Source organism: Schistocerca serialis, chromosome 2, assembly GCF_023864345.2.
Source record: "Schistocerca serialis cubense isolate TAMUIC-IGC-003099 chromosome 2, iqSchSeri2.2, whole genome shotgun sequence".
Classification (NCBI taxonomy): domain Eukaryota; kingdom Metazoa; phylum Arthropoda; class Insecta; order Orthoptera; family Acrididae; genus Schistocerca; species Schistocerca serialis.
This window is the reverse complement of record NC_064639.1, coordinates 1,137,775,798-1,137,800,249: the sequence shown is the minus strand read 5'-3', so window position 1 is coordinate 1,137,800,249 and position 24,452 is coordinate 1,137,775,798. Positions and strand designations below refer to the sequence as shown.

Sequence of the window (24,452 nt, the reverse complement as noted above, 5' to 3'; positions counted from 1 at the left end):
ACAGATCTACATTTGATAATCATAGGAAAAGTCTACGTTTCCCTTCTCTTGCCAAGACATTTAAGACATCATCTGCTGTAAAAGGAAGTGGATAGTGTACTGACATTAATGCTATTGAAGTCAGGTAAAGCCATCAATGTACAGTAACTGGTCTTGGCTAAAGTAGGGATGGGTATTAGATAGTAATGCTATTGATATATTGAATCTATCTATGGCCTTGTTGACTGCTGATAGTTCATATCCCTTTGTTGTCATGTGATTTAAAATCAAAACATCTTTCAATTTCACTACATGGCAGCTAGGTTAGGCATAACTTCCTGTAGATGATTGGGGGGAGCGGGTGTGGACTTGCGCCCCCCCCCCCCCCCCCCCCCACATACTCCCCCTCCCTCTGACTACATCCTTGTGCAGTAGAATAATAATGTAACAAATAGGACTAACAATGAAGGACTGAAAATATCACAACACCAAAAAATAACTGACATAGAGAATGAAACTTCAGGAATACATTTGTCTAGGTAACATATTTAAGTGATGAACATTGCAAGATATGCCACTTCAAGTGTGAAATACTGGAACATTAGTAACAGGTGTAACTGCCAGACTGTTGAATGGAAGCATGCAAATGTGCATGCATTGTGTTGTACTGGTGCCGGATGACAGGCTGTGGAGTGGAGTTCCATCCCTGTTGCACTTGGTCAGTCAATGCAAGGATGGTTAATGCTGTTTGTGGATGATGTTGGAGTTGTCGTCTGATGGTGGCCATATGTGCTCCATTGGTGACAGATCTGCTGATTGAGCGAGCAAAGGTCACTTGTTGACACTCTGTAGAGCTTGATGGGTTACAACAAAAGTATGTAGGTGAGCATTATCCTATTGGAAAACACACTCTGGAATGCTGCTCACGAATGGCAGCACAACAGGTTGAATCACCGAACTGACGTACACATTTACAGTCAGGGTGCATGGGATAACTATGACAGAGCTCATAACTCCAGGTGTAGGTCCAGTGCATCTAGTACACAGACAGATTGGTTGCAGCCCTCAACTGGCCTTCTTCTAACCAACTTACAGCCATTGCTGGCACTGAGGCAAAACCAGCTTTCATTAGAAAACACATCAGACCTCCATTCTGCCCTCCAATTATCTCTCACTTGACACCAATGTAGTCACAGATGTCAGTGGTTTTGGAGTCAGTGGAATGCATACTACAGGGTATCTGGCTCGGAGGTTCACGGTACACCCCATCCCAGTCTAACTGCTGTAGGCTTTCCCTGAAATTTGCAATTGTTAAATCGTTGACTGAACATACTACTTTGGAGGACTGTTTAGTACTGCTGAATGGAGCTATGTCATATATTGTAACTAGCTGTGCACCATGATCAGAAAGACCATTCTCAACAGGCTGAGCATTTATCTGGTTAAACTTATCTTGGTCTATAAAGAAGTTATCTATCAGTGAGCTGCTATCCTTTACCACCCGAGTAGGAAAATCAATAACGGGTGTAGTAACTGATTTGTTACAGCTCATTTTTTGTGTCATTGTGGTGCTAACTTATGCTCAAACTGCTGCTGCAGATGCATTACGATGTGACAGACCCATACACTGAATACAATGGTCCTGTCTCTCAGTAGTGCAGTGTGGCCATCTGGAGCCCAGTCATCTTGTGACTGTACATTCTCAAGACCATCGCTGCCAGCAAGCATGTACAGTGGTTACATTCCTGCCAAGTATTTCTGCAGTAACACAGAAGGAACATTGAGCTTCTCATAGCCCTATTACACAGCCTCATTCAAATGCAGTGAGGTGTTGATAATGGTATCTTTGTTGTCTTAAAGACATTCTTGACTAACATAAACTTATCATGTCCAATCTCAAAGGTGACTAATGCTTGCGACCATTAGAGTGTGTATTATTTACAGCAAACCTGATTTTCTTCCTCATACTGGTGCCACTCAGTATTATGTGACAGGCACGAAATTTGAACAAACATCATCTATCAGATGTAGAAACATGCCTAAAAACTTTCATTTATGTCACAAAACTTCTTCTTGGTGTTGTGATTTTTTTCTGTTAGTGTACATTATTGACAAGATTATCTCAATAGAAACACTTTTAAATTTGAGTAGAATATTTGTTCCTTGTTGTACCTTGGAAGATGTTTTTACATTTGGAAAAACCCTCAGTTCCTGTAATTTCCAAAAAGACTGGAGCACATAAAAAGTGAAAGGTGAAAGTCTGAAAAGTGTCCCAAGATACAACACCCTCCCTACTTCACAAAATTAATTTTAGTGTTTCTTATGTCATAAAATCAAAACTAATATGCTCAACTTAAACCTGTTTCCATACCTCCTTTGTTGCTTTCGTACCATATCAAGTTCGTATGTAAGATATGGACGAACACTTCTTGAAGGTGGCATAGCCCCCTTAGTTGGAGATGAGGGTGGTTCATTATCTATTTTCATCACTACATCTTTATCGCATGATATGCATTTCACATCCCTGTGGAAAAGATCAAATTTAAATTTCTGTTTCTCAAATGCAACATTATATTATTTTTAAAACACCAAAATAGTAAACACAGGACAGAGAGTTTCATATACAGCAGAAAATAGAACTATTTGACAGTAAGTGTATTAATGATCTGTATTTATTACCTGAGGATTTTCCTCTTGATGCCTGCAGCTTCAATATCTTTTCGAATTGCTGCCAAAGCTTGTAGTCTTTCATGAAGGTTCTTCAGTTTTGAATTCACAAAGTCAACAAGAGATGAAATTTCAGTTCTGTCAAGTTTATTCTCTATTTCATGTTGCACATCATTCAAAGCTTCCTCCCACAATTTTTTCTGAAATGTATGTATATAAAATTGAAAATTTTGATAATTGTGATTTTAAAAAAATAACAAATTAAAAGTAAACAATTTTTTTTTCTCATCCCGTGCAGTAAGTCTCCCCTGACGCGCGGTTATGGGTGACTTTCCCAAAATCCACTCCTTTCCCTAGACCTCTCCAGTCATTTTTCTTCACCCGTCTTCCTTCCCTTTCAACCCTTCTGCCAGAAGAATGAGCCACTAGCTCTGAAAGCTTGCCTAATTACAACCTTCTTGTATGTGTGTGTTCTGCTGCTACTTGGTGAGTAGATGTTTTATCTAAATTATTCTGTCAAACATTATTTAAAGTAAAATGTTTTGGTAAGAAGTTTATGAAATTTTAAGAAATATTGCCTCAAGTCTTTTAGTAACTTCCTTCTTTCCTGCCTCTTTTTTTTTTTTTTAACTTGGTGTCATCTTCCATTTACTCCCCTTCTGCACCAGTAATTTCATCTTATAATGCTTACTACAGTCGACATCACTACTGATTTGTGTTACGTATTACAGTTTCAGTGTTCTCTTAGAGTTCTTACCAATAACTGCTTAGGGACTACTATATTATCAAAACCAACTAATTGTGGATGCCTTATACCCGACCCTATTCCACCACCATGTCACTGTTTCTAGCAAAACTAATTTGAAACTTCTTTCCTCTTGTAACTTCTTCACTAATGTAATCATGCATTGATTTTTAATACATATCCATAGAATCACATTTCATACACTTGTCTTTTGTTTCAGTTTTATTTTACAGGGGGTGTGATCCAAGTGTAAAATCTTAGAATCCCAACAATTTCTTATCAATTTGTGAACTTCAGTATTACTTTTTTCGGGATATCAAATATGTTTTCCCTTGACTTTATTGAAAGTTTTCTTCTGGTCAGATATTCCAAGTAAGCCTATTTCTTACTTCTGTTCCATCAGCAAGCGTGCGGATAGGGATTCTCTCGATTTTCCTAACTATTCCTAAAACCAAATTAAACATCATACGATAATGGTACATTTTCCTCTCTTTATTTTTTTCTTATTCTGGTCAATATCTTAGACCATGCTTTTTGACTGATTATGTGGCACTTCTAGCATTTATCTGCTTGTATTTTAAACATAAATGATTGTGTTATGGTATGTTTGCTTTTCTCTTCAGTTTTAAATGCTAGATTAAAAATATTTTGTTCAACATCATTCTATTTATGTTAACAATTCTGTATAGATGTAAATTACTGTTACTATCTCATATTATTACTCACAGATGATAATACTAAAATTTTAGTGTTTAACCAACAAAGCCTTCACAGAGTTTGAAGCACTCACAAAAGAAGTGAAGCTCACATGATACTAGGCACAAAGAGACGGTTATAACCCAAAATCAACAGTAGCGAGATTTTGGAGAAGATTTGAGTGTATACTGAAAGAACAGGCTAATGGAAAATGGAATGGGTGTATTTGTCACAATAGACAACAAACTCGAAATTCACTTCTAAGTTCCTGTTCACATTGTTATCGTCAGATGAGACTTTAATCATCCAACAATCATTTGGGATGACTACAGTTCTTTGTGGTGGGTGTGACAAGGTATTCTGCAAAACATTACTAAATGGCTTCTCTGCAAACTCCCTGAAGCAGATAGTTCAGAGCTCCACTCATGGTGGAGATATGTAGGATCTATTGACGACAAATGAACCTGACATCTTTGAGGAATTGAGATAGCTATTCATGAAAATGAGATAGCTGTAGCAACAGTCCTTATAAAGTACATAAGATCAACTGAAACAAGCAGAAAGTTACATATATTCAGCAAGCTAGACAGTGAAGCAGTAGTGTCATACCTCAGTGAGGAAATTGAAACTTTTATTTCAGGACAGGGGCATGTAGAGGCCCTATGGCTCAAGCTTAAAAGAATAATTTACCATGCACTGGATAGAAATGTACCTAGTGGAACAGCTCACGATAGGAGACACCCTACGTGGTATACAGTCACTGAAAAGAAATTTCTAAGGAAATAAGACTAGTGCATAATACGAGGGCGGTTTGAAAAGTTCTTGGAACGGAATAGAAAAAAAGTACTTATATCACTGAAGCTTTTTTATTTTTCAATGTAGTCACCTTGTAAATTAATGCACTTCATCTAACGATGTTCCAGTGCCTTAATCCCATCTCGAAAATGAGTTTCATCCAGGCCTGCAAAATAGTTGTCAATCCGGCTAGCAATTATTTGTTTGAAGTGAATCTTCATTTTGAAGAGATGGAGGTCTGATAGAGCCATATCAGATGAATAAGGTGAGTGTGGCACCAATTCATACTTTAGTTTGTGTAATTTTGCCATGGCGATGGCATGCGTTTTTGATCCAGCATCAAGAGTTGTGGCACCCATCATGCAGGTAATTTTTTCATTTCTAATTCTTCAGTTAAAATATGATATACCCTTTCAGATGGCATCTGGCAAGCATGAGCAATTTCTCACAATTTCAATCGGCAATCCTCCATGACCATTTTGTGCGCTTTTGCAATGATTTCTGGAGTAGTGACACATCTTGGCCGACCACTGCGCGGATCATCATCTAAGCTCTCCCGACCAAATTTAAATTCATTTGTCCATTTGACAACAGTTGAATATGAAGGAGCAGAGTCCCCCAGTGTATTCTGGAAATCAGCATGAATGTAATTTGCCTTCATACCCTTCTTTATGAAGTACTTAATCACTGCCTAAATCTTCGCAAATCATTATGTGGGAACAACAACAGAGCCATATCACCACCACAGCTCTCTTCCAAGAGCACTAGCACTGATGTGGCATGTGTTTACAGGTAACAGTCCAATGAATATCACGTGAACAACTTGTTGCGCTAGCACTGACCTCTCGTAGTGATTCCAAGAACTTTTCAGGCCCACTTGTAGGTGTAAAACAAAGCATAAGGCTTTAGACGGAGAGATGTTGAATGAAATACATTTTGGTGTCAAGAGGGCAATCCATGAGGTGTTCAGTGACTACTATAGCAGAATTTTGTTGAAAGATATTCCACAAAACCCTAATAAATTCTGGTCATGTTTAAAGATGTTATTGGCACTCAAAGTTAGCGTCCAGGCACTCATGGAGGATATGGGAACTAAAACTGGGCGTAGCAATTTAAAAGTGCAAATGCTGAACTCAATTTTCAAATGTTTCTTCAAGAAGGAAAATCCAATACCCAATTTAATTCATGTACCACCACTAAGATAAGTGAAATAAATGTTAGTGTCAGTGGCACTGAGAAACAGCTGAAACCATTAAAAATGAAGAAAGTTCCAAGGCCTCAAGGAATTCCTGTAAGATTTTATACAGAATTTGCAGCTGAGGAATCCCCTCTTTTAATTATAAGTTACCATTGATCCCTCAAACAAAAAACTGTCCCACAGTAGTTGGAAGGGAGCACAGGTAACATCTATCTACAAGAAGCGCAACAGAAGTGATCCAGGAAACTACCATCCAATTTCCTTGGCATCCATTTGTTGTAGAATCTTAGACCATATTCTGAGCTCAATTGCAATGAGGTATCTTGAACAGAATGATCTCTTCCATGCTAGCCAGCAAGGATTCTGAAAACATTAACCATCAGAAACCCAGCTCACAATTTTCTCACATGACATCCTGAAAGCTGTGGATCGAGGCACTCAGATAGATGCAGTGTTTCTGGACTTCCTAAAGGCATTTGACTCAGTACCACATATCTATACTCATTTTGAAAGTTGGGGGGTTGTTTGGGGAAGGAGACCAGACATCGAGGTCATCGGTCTCACCGGATTACGGAAGGATGGGGAAGGAAGTTGGCCGTGCCCTTTGAAAGGAACCATCCCGGCATTTGCCTGGAGCGATTTAGGGAAATCACGGAAAACCTAAATCAGGATGGCCGGATGCGGGATTGAACTGTCGTCCTCCCGAATGCGAGTCCAGTGTCTAACCACTGCACCACCTCGCTCGGTCTATTGAAAGTTCCTTCATAAGGGGTATCAAGTGAGATTTGTGATTGGACAGAAGGTTTCTCAGTGGGGAGGATGCAGCATGTTATCTTGGATGGGAAGTCAACAACAGATGTAGAAGTAACTAAGCATGTTCCAGGGAAGTATGTTGGGAGCCTTGCTATCAGCTGCATATTAATGGTCCTGAGGACAATAGCCTTAGTAAGAACTGAATTTGAAGATGCTGGAAGGTAGACTCAAAGTATCCCATGAAAGCATACTTACAAAGTTTCTATAATCAACTTAAAGTGATGAACCTAAGAGTATACTGTAACTCGCTATGGATTACTCCTACAGAGATTGAGAAGACAAGATTAGACTAATCACAGCATGCAGACATTTAAGCAGTCATTCTTCTCATGATCCACATGTGAATGGAACGGGATAAAGCCCTAATAACTGGTACAATGGGGTGTACCCTCTGCTGTGCTCTTCACAGTGATTTGCAGAGATGCAGATGTAGCTGTAGATTTAGGGACAAATATTTCAAAGGGCTGGTAAGCTCATACTACATCACATCATCATCTATTTATCCTATATCAGTGAATATATGGCATCTTAACATTTAATACTGCTAGACTCGCTTTGATACATAGCATATGGTAAGTTTGATTCTAACACCTGACTTGGCCAAGAGACTTTTGAAGAGATGGTCAAATTTTGCTATCTCAGAAGTAGTATAGATAAGGAACAAAGACACAAGAAAGTAACAAGGTGTAAATGGCTACTAACATAAGAAATATACATCTTGAGACCTGAAAGAAATTCACAAAAATCATATGTTTTGAGCACAGCTCTCCATGGAGAAGCATTGTTACAGGAGTCACTTGACACTCAGATGAACTGATTAAGAAACAAGCAAAATTGCCTAATAAATAGCATAACGAATCAAAGCGGTAAAATGATTGGGTGACTATTATATGGCATGAGTCATTGCTGGAAAGTGTAGTTGAATCAGGCTCTGGGGGAGAGGTTGGGTTCCTGTGGGTCAAGATCTGCCCCCCTCCCCCTCTCCCCCCCCCCCCCCCCTGCCTTTACCCCTCCCTCCCACCCCAAGAACATTTTACTGGATATTTTTACATGGATTCCTTTCTAAATTTCCCAGATATTTTCTGAGAATAAAGTGGCATAAACACTAAGAGTCTTGAAAATGCCCAGAAATAGTAGAAGATTACAAGCTATCACAGGATGGTTATAGTTAAAGTGCAACTACTCACTACTCACAGAGGTCCTGTGTGGGCCACAATTATCAGATGGCATTGAAACTTGTTAGATATTTAATGTTTTAATGTGGAACTGATTTACACTGGAAAAACAATAGTTCCAATTTTGGCCACCAGGTGCAAATATGGCGTTATTGATGCAAGAAAGAGGTACAGAAATGTTTCCATATCTAATGAACATAGGCACAATCGGTTCCACAATGGCACATTGGAATATCTACCACGTTTCAGAGCCATATGATAATTACACCCCATACTAGATCTCTGTGAGTAGCTGCACTTTAATAGTAACCACCCGATATTACACAGAATTCTTTCCAGTGCCAGTCCATGTGTATTACTTTGGGGTCTAATGGGCAGCAAAAAACTTCCCTGTCCATTCGCAGACTGACAATCCCCGCTGCTAACAACAAATGTGACACAGTTTGTGTGTCAACTGACAGAATGGGAAAAACCACAGGAATTTGAGTTAGGCAAAACAGAATGCTGAAGGAAAAAATAACAAACTATCCCAAAAATAGATGGAAGCAATTGAAAATAGCAGCATTCACCTAATTTACTTGGTCATTTAGCTATAGTTTGCAGATACATGTTCACAGTCTTAGTACTAAATGAAATACTGTTTGTGATGAAAGCACACTTCGATCTCATACCCTGTAATTTATAATGCTGTCAAAATTGTGTGAGTTTGTTGCTATTACAGCTCTTAAATCAATTGCATGTGCATGTAATTTTCAGTTTTTTTTTCATACGTGCTTTTCAAATTGTGTACTTCTCTTAATTTTAATTTCTTGGAAGAAGCTACACAAAAGTGACTAACTAATCACTGAGATAAGAACAAAATGTTGTTGTTATATTAAGACATATAGATATTTTATTGTTAATATTATTAAAATTCTAGGCAACTGTGGTATATTAAATGTATGGGTGACAGCAAGTTTAACTCAAGGAGGACCGTAACCCACTCCTGGAACTAAACCCCGGGTTGACACCTTAGTTGAATGAATAGTGGAAGGAAACAATCATAGGGACAAACCTGCATATGCATACATCATGAAGACCATCCATTAGTTGGGATGCTGGTATTATAATGAAATGAAGAGAATCACCAACAAGTATGAGTAATAAAAAAACAGGTTGACTATCAACACAGACAACAACAGCACAATTATCCTGTACCAATGCTTTCCTTCAGTGTTACTCACACTTCTGTGACTACTTTTTCATCAGTTGGTCATATTTCTTGGCTCTCCTTATTTCTGTTCCTAATTAGTTAAATTGCTCATGTAGATGTGCCTCAAAGTATTATACTTACTCCCTCATTTATTGACTTGTGGAGTTCAAGCATTCAAACACCTCGAAATTTTTCCATGAATAATTTTATATCTGCCGTAACTATTATTTCAGTATGTATACCATTGTATCTGCTATTTTAGGAAGAAATGCATGTTGAATTACTCTTTTCTCTCTTACCTGCTCATTTAGTTTAAAAAGTGCATCTTCAAGTCCACTTGCAAGATCATTACACGCAGCATCAAACTGATCATGTGAAACCTTCCTGTTCACAGCAGCATGATCTGCCTTCTCAGCAAGTGCATCTTCCAGATCTTCTTTGTCTGCTTTCACTGTCTTTAGAAGCTCTATTTGCTCCAGCAATGCCTATAGAAAACTAATCACTTTTAAATATAAACACAGTAATTGAAATCTGCCTTAGAAAGTAAATAATTTAGGGGCAAAGGTAAGAACTCTCCAAAAAGTAGAGACATTGAATCACCAACAGGTACATAAACAAGAGTGAGAGCAGGAGGAAGTGTTCGGACAGGATGGCTGATTGCTGTGACTACTAGGAATGACGTACTAGATGCACGGAATGGGAATGCAGCAGGAAAAGGCAACAAATGCATGGTATGTGGGGCACCAGCACTAATGACTTTGTGTAGCACACAATGACAATGACAATGACATGCGATGATGTGGAGGAGTGTATTGAGAGGAAAGGGAAACTATGAGGAAGAGGGTTGGGTGCGGGATGAGTGCAGTTAAAGCCTTGGGACCGGGTGGAGGAGGATGGTGGGCAGATGGCTAGCAGATGCTGAGGCCAGGATGATTATGGGAACAACACATGTGTTGCAAGGACAACTCTTACCTACATAGTTGAGAAAAGCTAGAGTTGGGGGGGGGGGGGGGGGGACATCCATTTAAATTGAGTATGTTGTGCTCAGCAGCATGTTCCACCATTGGGTGGTTGACCATTGACCATAGTCTTGATCACAGTTTGGTGGTGGCCATTTATTTGAGTGGACAGCTGGGTGGTGGTCACACTCGCATAAAATGGTCTTCAGAACCTGACCACAGGATCACATCCAATATTATACCAGTAGCAAATTTTTGCATCTGACCTCCAAATTGATACATCTCTCTTCTAAATTAGCTCTCATCATCGTTTCACATCTGTAATTTTTTCCACATGCACAATAACAAATATGCTATTGCAGCATGAGCTTGTTGCCATAATTTGCTGCTCACTGTGATCGTGTTGCACAGAATTTTGCCATCTTGCCTGTCTCAGTACAGAGCCATGACAGCTCATTCAATGACCAATGCTATTACCTTAATCCTGAGTGCTTCGGTGGCATAGCAGCAAGAGGTTTGTGTAACACCAGGAGAATCTGCTCAACAACATGCTTACTCTGATGTATATAAATACTGTCTGTCTTAGTTTAGTTTAGTTATTTATTCATCCAGTAAATCTCTACAGACGGTCAGATGTACAATAAATTCATTATATTTGATCTTGCTTTAGCAGCAGCAGTAGTTTTTGCATATTCTTGTTTCATATCTCTTGTACTTCACATGGTTTAAGGATTCTGCCACTGAATAGAAGCAGTGATGTAATAAGAATGCCCTTAGAGATTTGTGAAACAGAGAAAATGAAGAAATAACTTTAATTTTATGTAGCAGACTATTGTACATTTGTATTGCTACATTTGTAGATGAGATTTTATGGGCTATTTTCCTTACTGACTGAACATGAAGTTTGTCTTTTTGCCTGGTATTATGTTCATATACATTACAGTTTTTATTTATCTCTTCAATATTTTTCCTCGCATATCTACAATATTATAGAATAAAAGAACAGGGGAGAGGGAGGATGGAAGGCTTTTGAAAAGGGGCCTACATAAGTCAGTCTGTTTTGCATGGTGCATTGCTCTTACAGCTCTTTTTTGGGTCTGGAAGATTACTGAGCTAGCAGCTGTGCTACCCCAGAATATAATTCCATACTGTAGAATTCTGTGGAATTGGGCAAAGTATGCAATTCTAACAGTGTGGAAGCTTGCTTCATGTGCAAGTAAGCGTAGGCTTTTTTCAGTGTCGTATTCATTTTTGTTATATGTGTCTGCCATTTAAAATCATTTTGAAGTCACATGCCTAAAAATTTTGTTTCCATTGAGGGTGTAATTCCACTGCCATTCATTGTCACAGAAGTGTTGCAGGCCTCCCACTTCAAGTAGAAATTAAGCACAGTTGTTTTGGAAGTGTTTATTATTAATGTCTAATCAGACTCGGCCATCAAATTGGTTAGTGACTGACTTACCACCTGCTGTTGTGTGGGCTTCTGCCGTGAGGTCATCATCATTCAACCAACATTCTAACAGGATTGTCAGCCAGGGGCGGCTAGCCACAGCACTGATGGGCTGAAGGTCAAACTGAGGTTTTCTCTTCAGCCACCATTCCATCCACCATACATTAAAGCAATCTACCAGCCTGCCTTGGCTGCAGCCTAGCCTAGCCAAGCCAAGCCATCTCACCAGCAGCTGGCACAGCATAGCACACCCACCCATGAATGCTAGCCTTATAAGAGTGCCCTGATGTTAAGCCAAGCTGTGTGCACTCTCATCCACACATCATGCACCATGCACCATGGGTTCAGTGCCCACCACCACCCACCTGACATAGGCGCAAGCCTTATATAATACACTGATGGGAAATAAATAAGCGACTGAACCGTGTTTCAGCTGTCTCTTGAGTTTTGCTACTCACCCATCCCCACCAGATAACTGCCACCCCTCCTATTGTTGTAGTAACAACAAGGATGCGAAGCCTACAATAGATGTTTGATATCCACATTGATGGAGTGCAACAATGGCATCAGTATTTCAGCAGTGTGTTCAGCAGAGAGAGACAAGTAAGTGGTGACTTTAACTATTGGATGGGCCTGTACGGTCATTTATTTCATCCCTTCTTCAAAACTTGGTAATGTTTTGCATTTGTTTTTGCTTGTGGTAGTTCAGCACTTGCTCAATCAAGTTCTCAAAAGTGACCTGATAACATAGAATTACATAGGTAACTAGAAAGGTTACAGGAGGACAGAAGGGAACAGTCCCCTCCTAGTATGTCCCTGCCTGTTCTAGATGCTACCACAGCATTGTTTCTACTCCTTTTTTTCAACGAATTAGGAGAAAATATTTTGATCCCCTGCTAGTATGTCCCTGCCTGTCCTAGATGCCACCACTGCACTGTTTGCTACTACGTTTTTGGACAAATCAGGAGAAAAATTTCGATTTTTGTAGATAAATTAACTATGATTGCAAAGTTAGGGAGATGGAGTGGTGAACAGTTATTGTGTATCACTCAGCTGTGGGATGCCAACTCACACTTTTCTCATGTGACACTCTATAGGCCATCAAGCAAAGCAGCCAGGTAGATGTAGAATTCCTCTATTTCTGAAGAACATTAGACTCAGTACCGTAGATACACTTATTATCAAAAGTATGATTGTATCTGGTATCAAGTGAAATCTGGGACTGGATTCAGGATTTGTTGGGAGGGAGGCTGCAGTATGTTATCTTGGAGAGAGAGTCATTGACTGTGGTAAAAGTATCTTCAGATGTCTCCCAGGGAAGTGTGTTGCGGTTGAGACCCTTGCTGTTCACACTGTATATTAATGACACTGCAGACAATACTAAGGGTAACATCAGGCTTTCTGCAGATGATGGAGTTATCTGTGATGAAGTACTGCCTGAAAGAAGCTACAAAAAATTCAGACAGATCTTGATGAGATTTCAAAGTGGTGCAAAAATTGGCAACTTGCTGTAAATGTTCAGAAATGTAAAATTTTGCACTTCACAAAACGAAGTGTAATATCCATGAATCACTGTTGGAATCAGCCAACTCATACAAATACCTGCGCGTAACATTTTGTTGGAGTATGAAATGGAATGATCACATAGGTTTGATCATGGGTAAAGCAGGTGGTAGACTTCAGTTTATTGGTAGAATACTGGAGAATTGCAATCAGACTACAAAAGAGATTGCTTACAATCACTTGTGTGACTGATCCTAGAATATTGCTCTAGTTCATGGGACCCATACCAGATAGGTCTAACAGGGGATATTGAATGTATGCAGAAGAGGACAGCACGAATGGTCACAGGTTTGTTTAATACAAGGGAGAGTGTGTCAGAGATGCTGAAGGAACTGAAATGGGAGACTCTTGAAGACAGGCATAAATTATGCTGAGAAAGTCTATTAACAAAGTTTCAAGAACTGGCTTCAAATGATTACTCTAGGAATAAACTACAACTCCCTACGTACTGCCCACACAGGCATCATGAGGATAAGATTAGACTAATTACTGCACGAACAGAGGCATTCAGACAATCTTTCCTTCCACACTCCATATGTGAATGAAACAGAAAGAAACTCTAATAACTAGTACAATGATACGTACCCTCTGCCATGCATCTCACAGTGGTTTGCAGAGCATAGAAGTAAAGGTAGATGTAGAAAAATTTATTGGATCTACTCTCACAGTCAGATTCAAATATTTCTGTGACAGACCCCAGCCAATGCTTCTTCGATGTGACACAGGACTTCACATAGACAAAGACCATATCGATGACAAAAATGTGCAAGTCTTATTATTATATGACATTCTGAGCAAGCTACAATAACAGATACTGTTTTAATACATTAGACTTATTTACGCCGCGTGCAATGCTTCCAACATGCTGCTTTCTATTTTGTTCTGGTCTTTGGGCTGGCTTTGGAAGAATTGGGGGTATTTATTTACAATATTTACCCTTCATTTAGTGTAGTGATATCCTAATACATTCTCTCAAAACAAGGTTTAACAGCTTTCTATTTCTGAAATTGGGTGTGATAAGTTTTGAAGCACAGATAAGCACAAAGAGTTACACTGCATTCCTTACAGCACAACTTAGTTTGTTTCCTAACACCATTTTAAGCACAGACTTTGCATGTCGTGCACTTTTCCCACTGATCTGGTAAATGTGACAACACGTTTAGTCTTGTTGGGTACTCTTTGAAGTTTAGTACCACCTGCTCTCTTGCGATTGACGTAAAAAATTGCAAAACTTTCTCCAATTACATTGAGATGAAACTTTACTTACTTCATTTTCATCCCATATTTCCGGTTTAAGCAAAAGGCATTGAACATGCCATGAAAATAAGTAAGTTCACTATGCAAACACAAGTGAATAATAGGGCACTGATGTCTTAACCAAGAATAAATCTCACAGAAAAGTGCAAAACTACAGTTCGACAGAAATCACGGTAGGGTCACCTGTTGTGTCTAAAGCAAATTACTCATACAGGTGCTGTGAGGATCCACCAAAAAGCACTGACAATGACTTATGTGGTTGTGTTCTGCATATTGAAATGCCATCTGTTGCAGTTGGAGCAAACAATAAGGTGTGGTGAGAGCCCACCAGTAGTACTGCAAACAAACAGACGTCTTATTCAAGCGCAGCTAAACAATAGACGAGCGGACGTCTCAGAACTTCTACAGCAGTCGGCAGCACCTGGGGCACGGTAGCACTGAACTGCTGTGGCAATCAGCTGCACCCAGGGCATGGCATGCTCGGACTGCTGTAGAGAAAAATAGTAATCATATTTCCAGTTTCTCTGTTAACTAAAACATTCTGATGATGCTCAGGCAGTTGTTGGATTCCACACCTAGAGGAAGCTATGAGTTAAGAAATAAAGATATCAATCCAAATTTAAAGTGCATTTTCATCCACGAAGAAATTTTATGGATGGCTGTTTGATGAGGAATGTGTGACAAATCAAGCTGGGATATTTTTATTTCTCCTCTTATTTTGCCATCTGCCTAGTTAATTTTTTTTAGTTTTAACTAACTATCATTAACATACATGAGTGTAATCTGTATTTTCATAAAAGAGAAAGGTTGTCCCTCAGTTTTAAAAATTATAACACCAGATCTAATTTTTGCGCTAAGTTTGATGTATGTAATTGATTTATTTGGCTCTGTTCAAAAACATGTTAGCAAAACCAGCCCTTAATTAATTCCAAAGTAATTTCCAGTTTCATCAAAAGTATTGTTTGCATAACTATATATGTTCATTTCATCATTTAAACAAATAATTTGGCTTAACCCTCGTATCAGAAGAAACTGTTAAAAAGAACCAATTTTTCGCTGTATTCAATTAATTTAATGAGTTGTTTTAATTGTAATTTCTGTAAATTTTACTTTGAACAATGAACAGTGTCAGTACTTATTATTGTGTGGATATATAAGGGCACGATTTGTGGTCCTGAGACAGTGAGTCCACTGCCAAGTTTAAGACGAGAAACCTGTGTTGGTTAGATCGATAACAATGCATCTGTGAAATAAGTGTAACCCAATTAGGCCATATGTTAAAACAATGACAGTGTCTGCTCCATATGTACCTTTCTATTCTTCAAGAACTGTGAACTTTGTGATTAGGTTTTATTGCTCATAGATGTTCAATAGTAAACTTTTGTAGCAGTATGTGGAGTTTTGCCTGCAAACTATTAATGAGGCATATTGAAAGTTAAACAACAGTGCACAGGCCATATAACTGTGTAATATTGGGCGGTTGTGAACAGTGAAAGTAAAAGACTGTGAAATGCAACTGTGCCTCTGTCGGCCACATCATTTACAGTAGTCAGTGTCGGAATTACAAAACCCATTTTTCAGCCAGCATATCAACGCATTATGTTGACACCAAGGACAATCAACAAAGAAGGCAAGCCATCACAAATGGAGTAGGTAAATTTTTAGAGTGCAAGAATAAGTGTGGCAATTGTTTTGCAGCCAAGCTCCTGGATAGATTTCTTTTGTGAAATCAGCAGAGTACAGATGGGCATTCTCAGATAGTAGCATCACCTGATGCAGTTTCCTTGTTTGTTTTTCTCATATGGAGACCACAAGGCATCTCAGTTGGTGGCAGCTGGTGGCAATTGTGATTAACACACTCCTGGGGTGCAGGCCCTGGCAGAAAGCTCCTTTTTTTGTCACCAGATGCATAATATTACAGTTTGTGGACTCAAACTGGCCTTTGCTTGATAGTGTTTAAAGTCCCTGACTAATAGTCTTGATTCAGATTTTACATTATTTCCTTAAATGAATTAAGCTGAATGTTGGAATCTTTCATTCAAAAGGGCAGATTTGCTGTCCATTGTTATGCCTCTTAATCATAGCTTCTGCTTTGTGTCTCATGACTTCATAGTTGGTGGAATGTTTAACATTAATTATCCTTCCTTTCTCTTTTTCCAACATTTGCCAATGAATGCAGGTGCCTCACAAAGATTAAATGGTCACTGTTCATCACATTTGCCAAAAATATGTGGAGCATAGTGGTAAACTGTAAAACTGTTGCTAATAAAAATCTGTTGGTCTTCTTGAATGTGGCAAAAAATTCATGTCAAAAGCATTTTACTTGAAATGAGAAAACCATTTTCTGGCCTCATTTCTCCAATGCACTTACCCCATACATGGTCAAATGTTTCCATCTGCCTCCACTGCCTACAATTCTGTATCAAATCAGCCGCCTCCATAGAGTAATGGTAGCGTTTCCACCTACCACGCAAGGGGGCTCGGGTTTGATTCCTGGCAGGGGACTGGGTGTTGTGTCCTTCATCATCATTTTCATCATCATTGACCTGCAAGTTGCCGAAGTGGCATCAACTAAAGAGGACTTGCAATACGGCAGCCGAACTCCCCTGCATGGGGCCTCCCGGCCAACGATGCCATACAATCATTTCCGTTTGTATCAAATCAAAAGAAAACAAAATGTCAAGACTTTTTCTGTTTCATGTGCTGTTTTTTTGGACTTAAACAATGTTTCTCATAACCATCAGCTATACTACATCAAATAAGTCACAACCGGAACAATTCCAGAACCCCAAATAAAATAATAACGTTGATAAGTATATTAATAGCAACATGTATGACAATATGCCAAACAAAACTCCATGACCTAATGCACCAGTCTACTGGTAGATTACAATCTTCAGTATTCATAAATCTTGCTACTGGGTAGTAGACATGGAAGGGGTGTAGGCCAGGTGGTACAGGACAAAGTAGGAGCAGGTTACTACATCACAAGTGTTGAAAAGCCATGCGCTAGCCTTATCAAGGCAACAGAAGACATAGAGAATCTGTGCAAAGATTTTGGCAAATAGGACCAGGTTATTGTACTATGTGGAGCAAGGAACAGTCTGGCTAACGGCAGTAATTACAGGATTTGGAGTGATCTGGATGAAATAGGAGTAGCAACTACACACACAAAAGTGAGCTTTTGGAGGTCCTATGGCACCGTGACCAGTGCTGGCTTAACACTGCTGTCAGCTGTGTAAATACTGAGTTGAGCAGGGTGTTGCTGACTGAAATGAAATCTCATATAGGAGCAGTGCCTTTACTACAACTGGAAGACGAGTATGCGTACTAGACACAGGCTACACCTGAGTAGGAGTGGGATTTTGGCTGAGCTTGCAGATAATATACAGAGAGCCACAATCACACATAGCACTATCTCTGTGGTGACTGGTGTCAAGAGAGATGCCTTTTTTATATTAGAATCAGGATTCAGGCACTTTGTTTTGAAAGAAGTCAAAATAACAGAAGAGTCCCACAGAATGCTTGAGAATTCACAGAAAAGTAAGGTTAGATGCCCATCTAAGAACCACATAATCACATGGTTAGATACGTTAATATAAAAGATTACACTCTAACAGTTTACTCTTGCGTACATCAAGCCAGAATACGAGTTCAGAAACATTGAGACAAGTAGATTTTGAAATAATCAGTATATAGAAATGCATGCTTTTGGATTAATACTGAAAAATACTTCACTTTTCATTCTAACTGTATATAGATTCCCACTGGGACATTTTGAAATGTTTATGAGGAATCTGGATTCCTTACTATGCTATCTGTCAGACAGTAGCAAGCAGTTAATAGTCTGTCGTGAGTTCAGTGTAGATTTTCTACAGGATTCTGGTAGGAAAAATTATCTGGAAATTTTATTTTGATTCTACAATTTGACCTCAGTGATCAACTTTGTTAAATACTGACAATAAACCAGATCAAGAATGCACACCATTATATTAAAAGAGTACATGTAAAAAACCAGATCAGCAGATAAAAACAGTAAAACCCTAATTGATATTGTTTTCTTTGATGAAGCTAAAAGCATGACAATAACTGTTTACCCAGTAAAAATGCTCTCTCTGATCATAATGCACAGTTGGTTAGGATAAATAACATAGTGCTGTACAGTATGGATACACCTCAGTGAAAATCAATTAGAATAATTAATGACTCCAGGACAAATGTTTTTACAAATAGTTCACAAGAGATAATCTGGTACAAAATTTATAATGAACCAAATTCTAACATAAAATTTAATCTATTCCATCAATTCTTGTCATTATTTGAATATAGTTTTCTACATAAGCTAATCAGGAAGGACATCAAACAGCCAAGTAAAAAACCATGGTTCACTAGGCAGATTACAGTATCTAGTGAAAGGGAAAGGGAAATGTATATGTTGGCAAGAACAAGTTGAGACCCTGCAGTTGCACTCAACAATAACTATTAAAAATGACTAAGAATGGATATTATAAAGTCAAGCAACATGTACATAATGTCAGAAATCAGTAATTCTGACAACAGAGTTAAGGCTATATGGAATGTAGTGAAATGAGAGAGAATACAACCAACAGCAGAACAGGATAACATCACTTTTGAACTGAATGGAAGGGTTACAAATGAAGAGTCACATGTAGCAGATACATTTAACAATCATTTCTTAAATACAGTAGAAAGTATAGGGAAAACAGTTAAAGAGAAAAATCACAACAGTATGTTGGAAAAGTAACTCTCATAAAATTCAGTCATATCAACATATCACCAACTCCTTCTCCTGAAATTAAGAAAATTACATGTTCTCTCATCTATTTTTGATGATTTTCCAGTAGAGTACCAAAGACCTGTTCCTATACAATCAGCCTGAAATATGCAAAGCATCAATAACTCATGGCATTTTTCCAGAGAGGCTGAAATATGCTATTGTCAAACCCGTATTTAAGAAAAGTGATAAGAGAGATGTCAATGCCTACCAACCTGTTTCACTACTGACATCATTTTCCAAAATTTTTGAGAAGCTGATGCATTCTAAAATACCATCTCACCTGAGCAAAAATAATAAAATTACATTTTGGTTTTGAAAAGAATTGTTCTATTGAGAATACCATTTACATGTCCACTCACAATATTTTGCAAGCATTAAATAATAAAATAGCATCAAATCATATTTTGTGTGACCTATCTAAGGTGTTTCATTGTGTGATAAGTATACGTTTCATGGGATTGATGGTATAACCCACCAGTGGATAATGTCATATCTAATGGAAAGAATAAAGAAAGTTGTACTTAGCAATTCAGTCAATACAGTCTGAGGAATTCTAACAGGACATATTGTTTCTGGGGTTCCTCAAGGTTCAATTTTAGGTCCACTACTGTTCATCAATATGTAAATGATTTTCCGTCTAATATATAGTAAGTAGAATTAGCTCATTCTGCAGGACACTAGTATTGTAATCAATCCAAGCTTACACACAGAAACAGAAGAAATGGCAAAAAATGTTCTTAAAGGTATAATTGATTAGTTTTCTGCAAATGGTCTCTCTCAATTTAAAAAAGGTGCAACATATTCAGTTCTGCACATCTAGGGGTACTTACCAATGACAAGTGTAACACATGGTGGGAAATAACAAACAGGGTGGAAACTTCTAAATTTTTAGGTGTCCATATTGATGATAATTTAAACTGTAAAAAGACATTTTGGAACTCCTAACACAAATCAGTTCAGCCATATTTGCACTTAGATTCACTGCAAATCTTGGGGGAAAACAGATCAGTAAGTTGCCAACTTTTCCAGCTACAACCCAGCTACTTAACTTGTTAATTTCTGATGATCTAGAGTGAGATGTTGTTAAGGTATCTGCTTCACAGTCATTCCTCCATATGTAATGAAAATCTGGAATCTTCTGACATATGTCAGAAACTGAATATCTAACTGATCAAATCTAATGAAAAACCAAAATAGTAAAACATCTTAAAAAGTTGTTTATTGCACCACCAGTTGACACATGTCTGTGCCTGAAAGTTGATGTAATTCTATACCTGTAGTAATCCCCCACAGCTACTGCCAGTAGACCTTATATACATTTTAACAATCATGAATTTACAACATACACTGTTTCAAGAAAACTTTTTACAGTTTACCTTAAAATCTGATTGGTTTTACAAAAAGGGTTATACAGTTTGATTCTATGATTTGTTCAATATTTATGAATCAGATAGCATACCAAAATATTAAGATCATTGTGGCCAAATTACTAGAAACATGTTTCTACAATAGTGTTTGAATCACTTTCAATTATAATTTCATAAATACAAATTTGGTTTTATTGTTAACATGATACTTCACTGTTGTGATTAGCTGAATAATAATTGCTGTCTCTTTTTTATGCAGAAATTTTGTAAATAATAATTTGAACATTTGTCTACAGGTGTTTTAACACATCTTCTATCAATGATTAGATATCATGATACATTAATTATGATTCTTGTTAATTACTGGTACTCTTCAGGTGACTTAATTTCATCAATACAGTGAATTAACAGTGTAGTGCGACAAGAATTTTGGTGTAAGTTCTAGAGACACTCGTCTTTCCACTGTCTCTAACACCTGATATGTTAAGTATGAGGGTGAGAGAGTGGAGATATGTGTACCATGCCGCCAGTTTCTGCGTGTGTAGAATGGACGTGTATTGAGAGAATACTGCAATAGTGACGCTTGATCGGCGCGGAATGAGTTTGCCACTCGCGCCATAGAAGCTGTATGTTCAGTACAAGGAGCCAGCACGCTTTATTCCTTGATGGTGTAACGACTGTATTTGTTGTGAACAAATGAATTATGTATTTAACTAAAGACACTTACATTTGATTTTCTGGTGTTGGACTTGCTAGAAGCAATAACTGGTTTTTTAGTGGTTATTAAACCAAACATATTGTAATTGTATCTGTTAGTATCTAATGGTCCAAGACGGGGTTGACTTGCGAGAGTTGAACGGTAATGCGAAACTTGTGAAATTGTGTTATTGTGGAGATGAAAATTCAACAGAGTTAAACAAAAAGTATCCTGAGAATACAGAATCATTTCAAGAATAGAAAAGAAGTCTATTTTGAAATTCCTTTAACCAGCTATAGTCTTCGGAGAAGAAGAGTGTGTGAAGATCGACGCAGCCATCTGACCTGAGGAGTAGATCGGCTGCACACAATATGTAAGTCAACTATGAGAGATGTGTGAGTCTTGCACCCCAGTACCGCATTGTCTTGTGACATCAGAAACCATTAGAATATGGCTACCTGAGTGACAGGACCCCAAGAAAATGGGAATTTTAAGACAGAAATGGGAAGAAGATATTATGAGTTGCCATAGCAACCAGGCCTAACAAGATGTGAGAACTGTTTCCAGTAATTGTATTGAGTCCAATAAACGAATGGAACAAAGAAGTGAGTGCAAAAAGACATGAGAAAGTAATAGTGAAAACGAGAAAACCGGAGAGGAGACCTCAGACTTTCGTCTGCGTACATCATGCCAATGCAGTAGCCAGTCGCCGATGCAGACTGCACCAGCTGCTGCTCACCAGTACTGACTACGCATCCGCTCGCCGACGACGACACTGAAACCAACATTTGACGCCTCCGGCACCAGTGCTGTCCACCAGCGCTGATTACACATCCGCTCACCAAAGCAGCTAGAACTCTACACCAGATGAGCAAAAAAACAATAATTGTTTGGTAATGTTGAAGGAACTGTTGAATGATAAACTGTTAGTGTAGTTATTGCAGTCAGTGGTGAATTTTCTTTTAGATGATTACTAGGTCTAAAATCAATAAAGTTATGCATCAAGAACAGCAACTAGGAGAACCAGGCGTGGCTATGACAGTGAATAAGGAAATGCCAGACTGGGCTGAAGTAGCAAATTTAATTAAAGAACTAAGTCTTAAGTTAGACTCAGTGAGAATAGTGTCGAAAGCTCAAATTACTACTCTAACTAAATATTTAGAAGCTCAAAATACTCAGTTGAATTTTAAGTTGGATGACCAGAAGGCTGATTCAGCCACTATAAGTGAAAAATTAGATGCTCAGAGTGAAATTTTAAGTAATCAAAGGGAAACCTTGAACAGTCAAAGCAGGAAATATAGTTTTATTAAAGACTGAATTTAACTCTTTAAATAATAAGGTAGAAAATCTGAAGTTAGATTTAAAGAGTGAACTCACCAGTTCTTTGAATACTCACATAAATCAACTATTTACTGAATTTAACCTGAGGCAGGATGAGCAATTTCAAGGTTTAACTAAAAAATTAGAATTTGACATTGAAGATAAATATAATAACGTAGAATCTGTACTTTGTGAAAAATTAAAATTTTGTAAAAGTGTATATAATGTTAAATTTAATTCCTTAAGACAGGAAATGAATACTTTGAAAGAGAGCACAGATCGATGTAAGAAAGTAATGTCGATTATTCAATCAAAAATTCCAGGTGAAATGTGAAATATGTTTTATTCATCTCATAACGTACACAATTTCAGAACATATGTCCGATGTACAGGAGACAAGGCAAGGTTAAAATTTGATTTAAAATTTTGTCACACTTACAATAATACTTTGTGGGGTGTTTACTTACTTGCAATTTGTCAAACTTCCAGTATTTACAGCTACTATAACTATCATAAATTTTTATTCCATTTTAGGGATCCAGCTCAAAGTATCACTTCGTCCTTCATGAAATCTTCCGCAGAGTAGTTGCATCGTTCAATTAGAAAATCATGTAACTTACTTTTTAAAATATTTATCTTCATACCCATTATGTCACACCCTTTTATTGTGTTGTGAATTTTCATGGCTCTATAATGAGAAGTCTGAGCACGCAGTTTTAAGCGATGAGAGGTGAGCATAAAGTTCTCTTTATGTCTTGTGTCATATGAGCATTCAAAATTATTTCTTTGAATAGATCATCTCTGCAGTGTGTTACTACACACGTTGTTAGTTCACGAGTAGATAATATATGATGAAGTTTTAAAGGAAAAATAGCCAACTTTGACATTAGAAATGTAAGTAGTTTGGTGGAACCATTTGAACGAATTAAAGATCGAGTAGTTATCGAAAGTATAATCTCCGTAAACATTTCTACGGTTGCTTTATCCAAGCTTAATGGCGCTAGCAAGGTTATGGACAACTTGTGTGAAGAATTCAAACTTGTCCATGACAAAGTAGAAAATAGAATAACTTTACCTAATGTTGTGTTTCCTAGTGAAGTAGTAATTTTGTTGCTGTGGGGAGACCTTCACACAAAATTTAATGAGAAGTACTGGTCTGCACTTGCTCAAGTGAGGTTAATATCAGATCCATGGGATCCAGGTGGAACGTTAACATTCTGTGATAATGGACGAAGTGACGACCGTCGAATCCCTAGTCATTTTCGGTGTTTCTTCTGTACTGTTTTTCCTGTACCGAATTCCATTCAAATCTTAAACTATTCTGTAATCTATTCTTGAATTCTTAAACTATCCTTTAATTTTAGTAGGTAGGAAACTGGATGTGACTACAAGATTGAGACCAATTTAAGAGAATCACGGATGAACAGTGATCTCTAGACATGAAGTGAAACAAATAGAATGTTATATTAGTGGAAAGTATAATATGATGGTACTATTTAAACCAAGTGATGTCCAGATGACATAAACTTTATAGAGGATTTTACATGTGTATAAAAGTATAGTATAAACTGAATGATTAAACAACCATGTTATCGTAGTGTATAATATTCTATTTTTTATAGAACATTTTATACCTTTTATGAGACGTGAAGTGGATGGGAGGGTTAGTATTAGTTTTGGAAGGGGTGGGTAGTGTAAGTATAAGCATGACTAACACAAAACACACACCACACCTTTCAGACAACCCTTGCAGACAAGTGTGACTCTTTCTTCACCATTTG

The 24,452-nt window shown here is 37.9% G+C and overlaps 1 protein-coding gene across 1 annotated transcript in view; it reads right to left on the bottom strand.

Moving 5' to 3' along the window:
• LOC126456669 (glutamine-rich protein 2-like) overlaps positions 1–24,452 on the bottom strand; it is a 149,335-nt gene that overhangs the window by 74,037 nt on the left and 50,846 nt on the right. The window contains exons 3-5 of the mRNA XM_050092411.1: positions 9,560–9,745; positions 2,659–2,846; positions 2,351–2,503 (exon numbers count right to left, since the gene is read on the bottom strand). Of these exons, the coding sequence (XP_049948368.1) occupies positions 2,351–2,503; positions 2,659–2,846; positions 9,560–9,745 (527 nt within the window). The remainder of the gene's footprint in view (positions 1–2,350; positions 2,504–2,658; positions 2,847–9,559; positions 9,746–24,452) is intronic.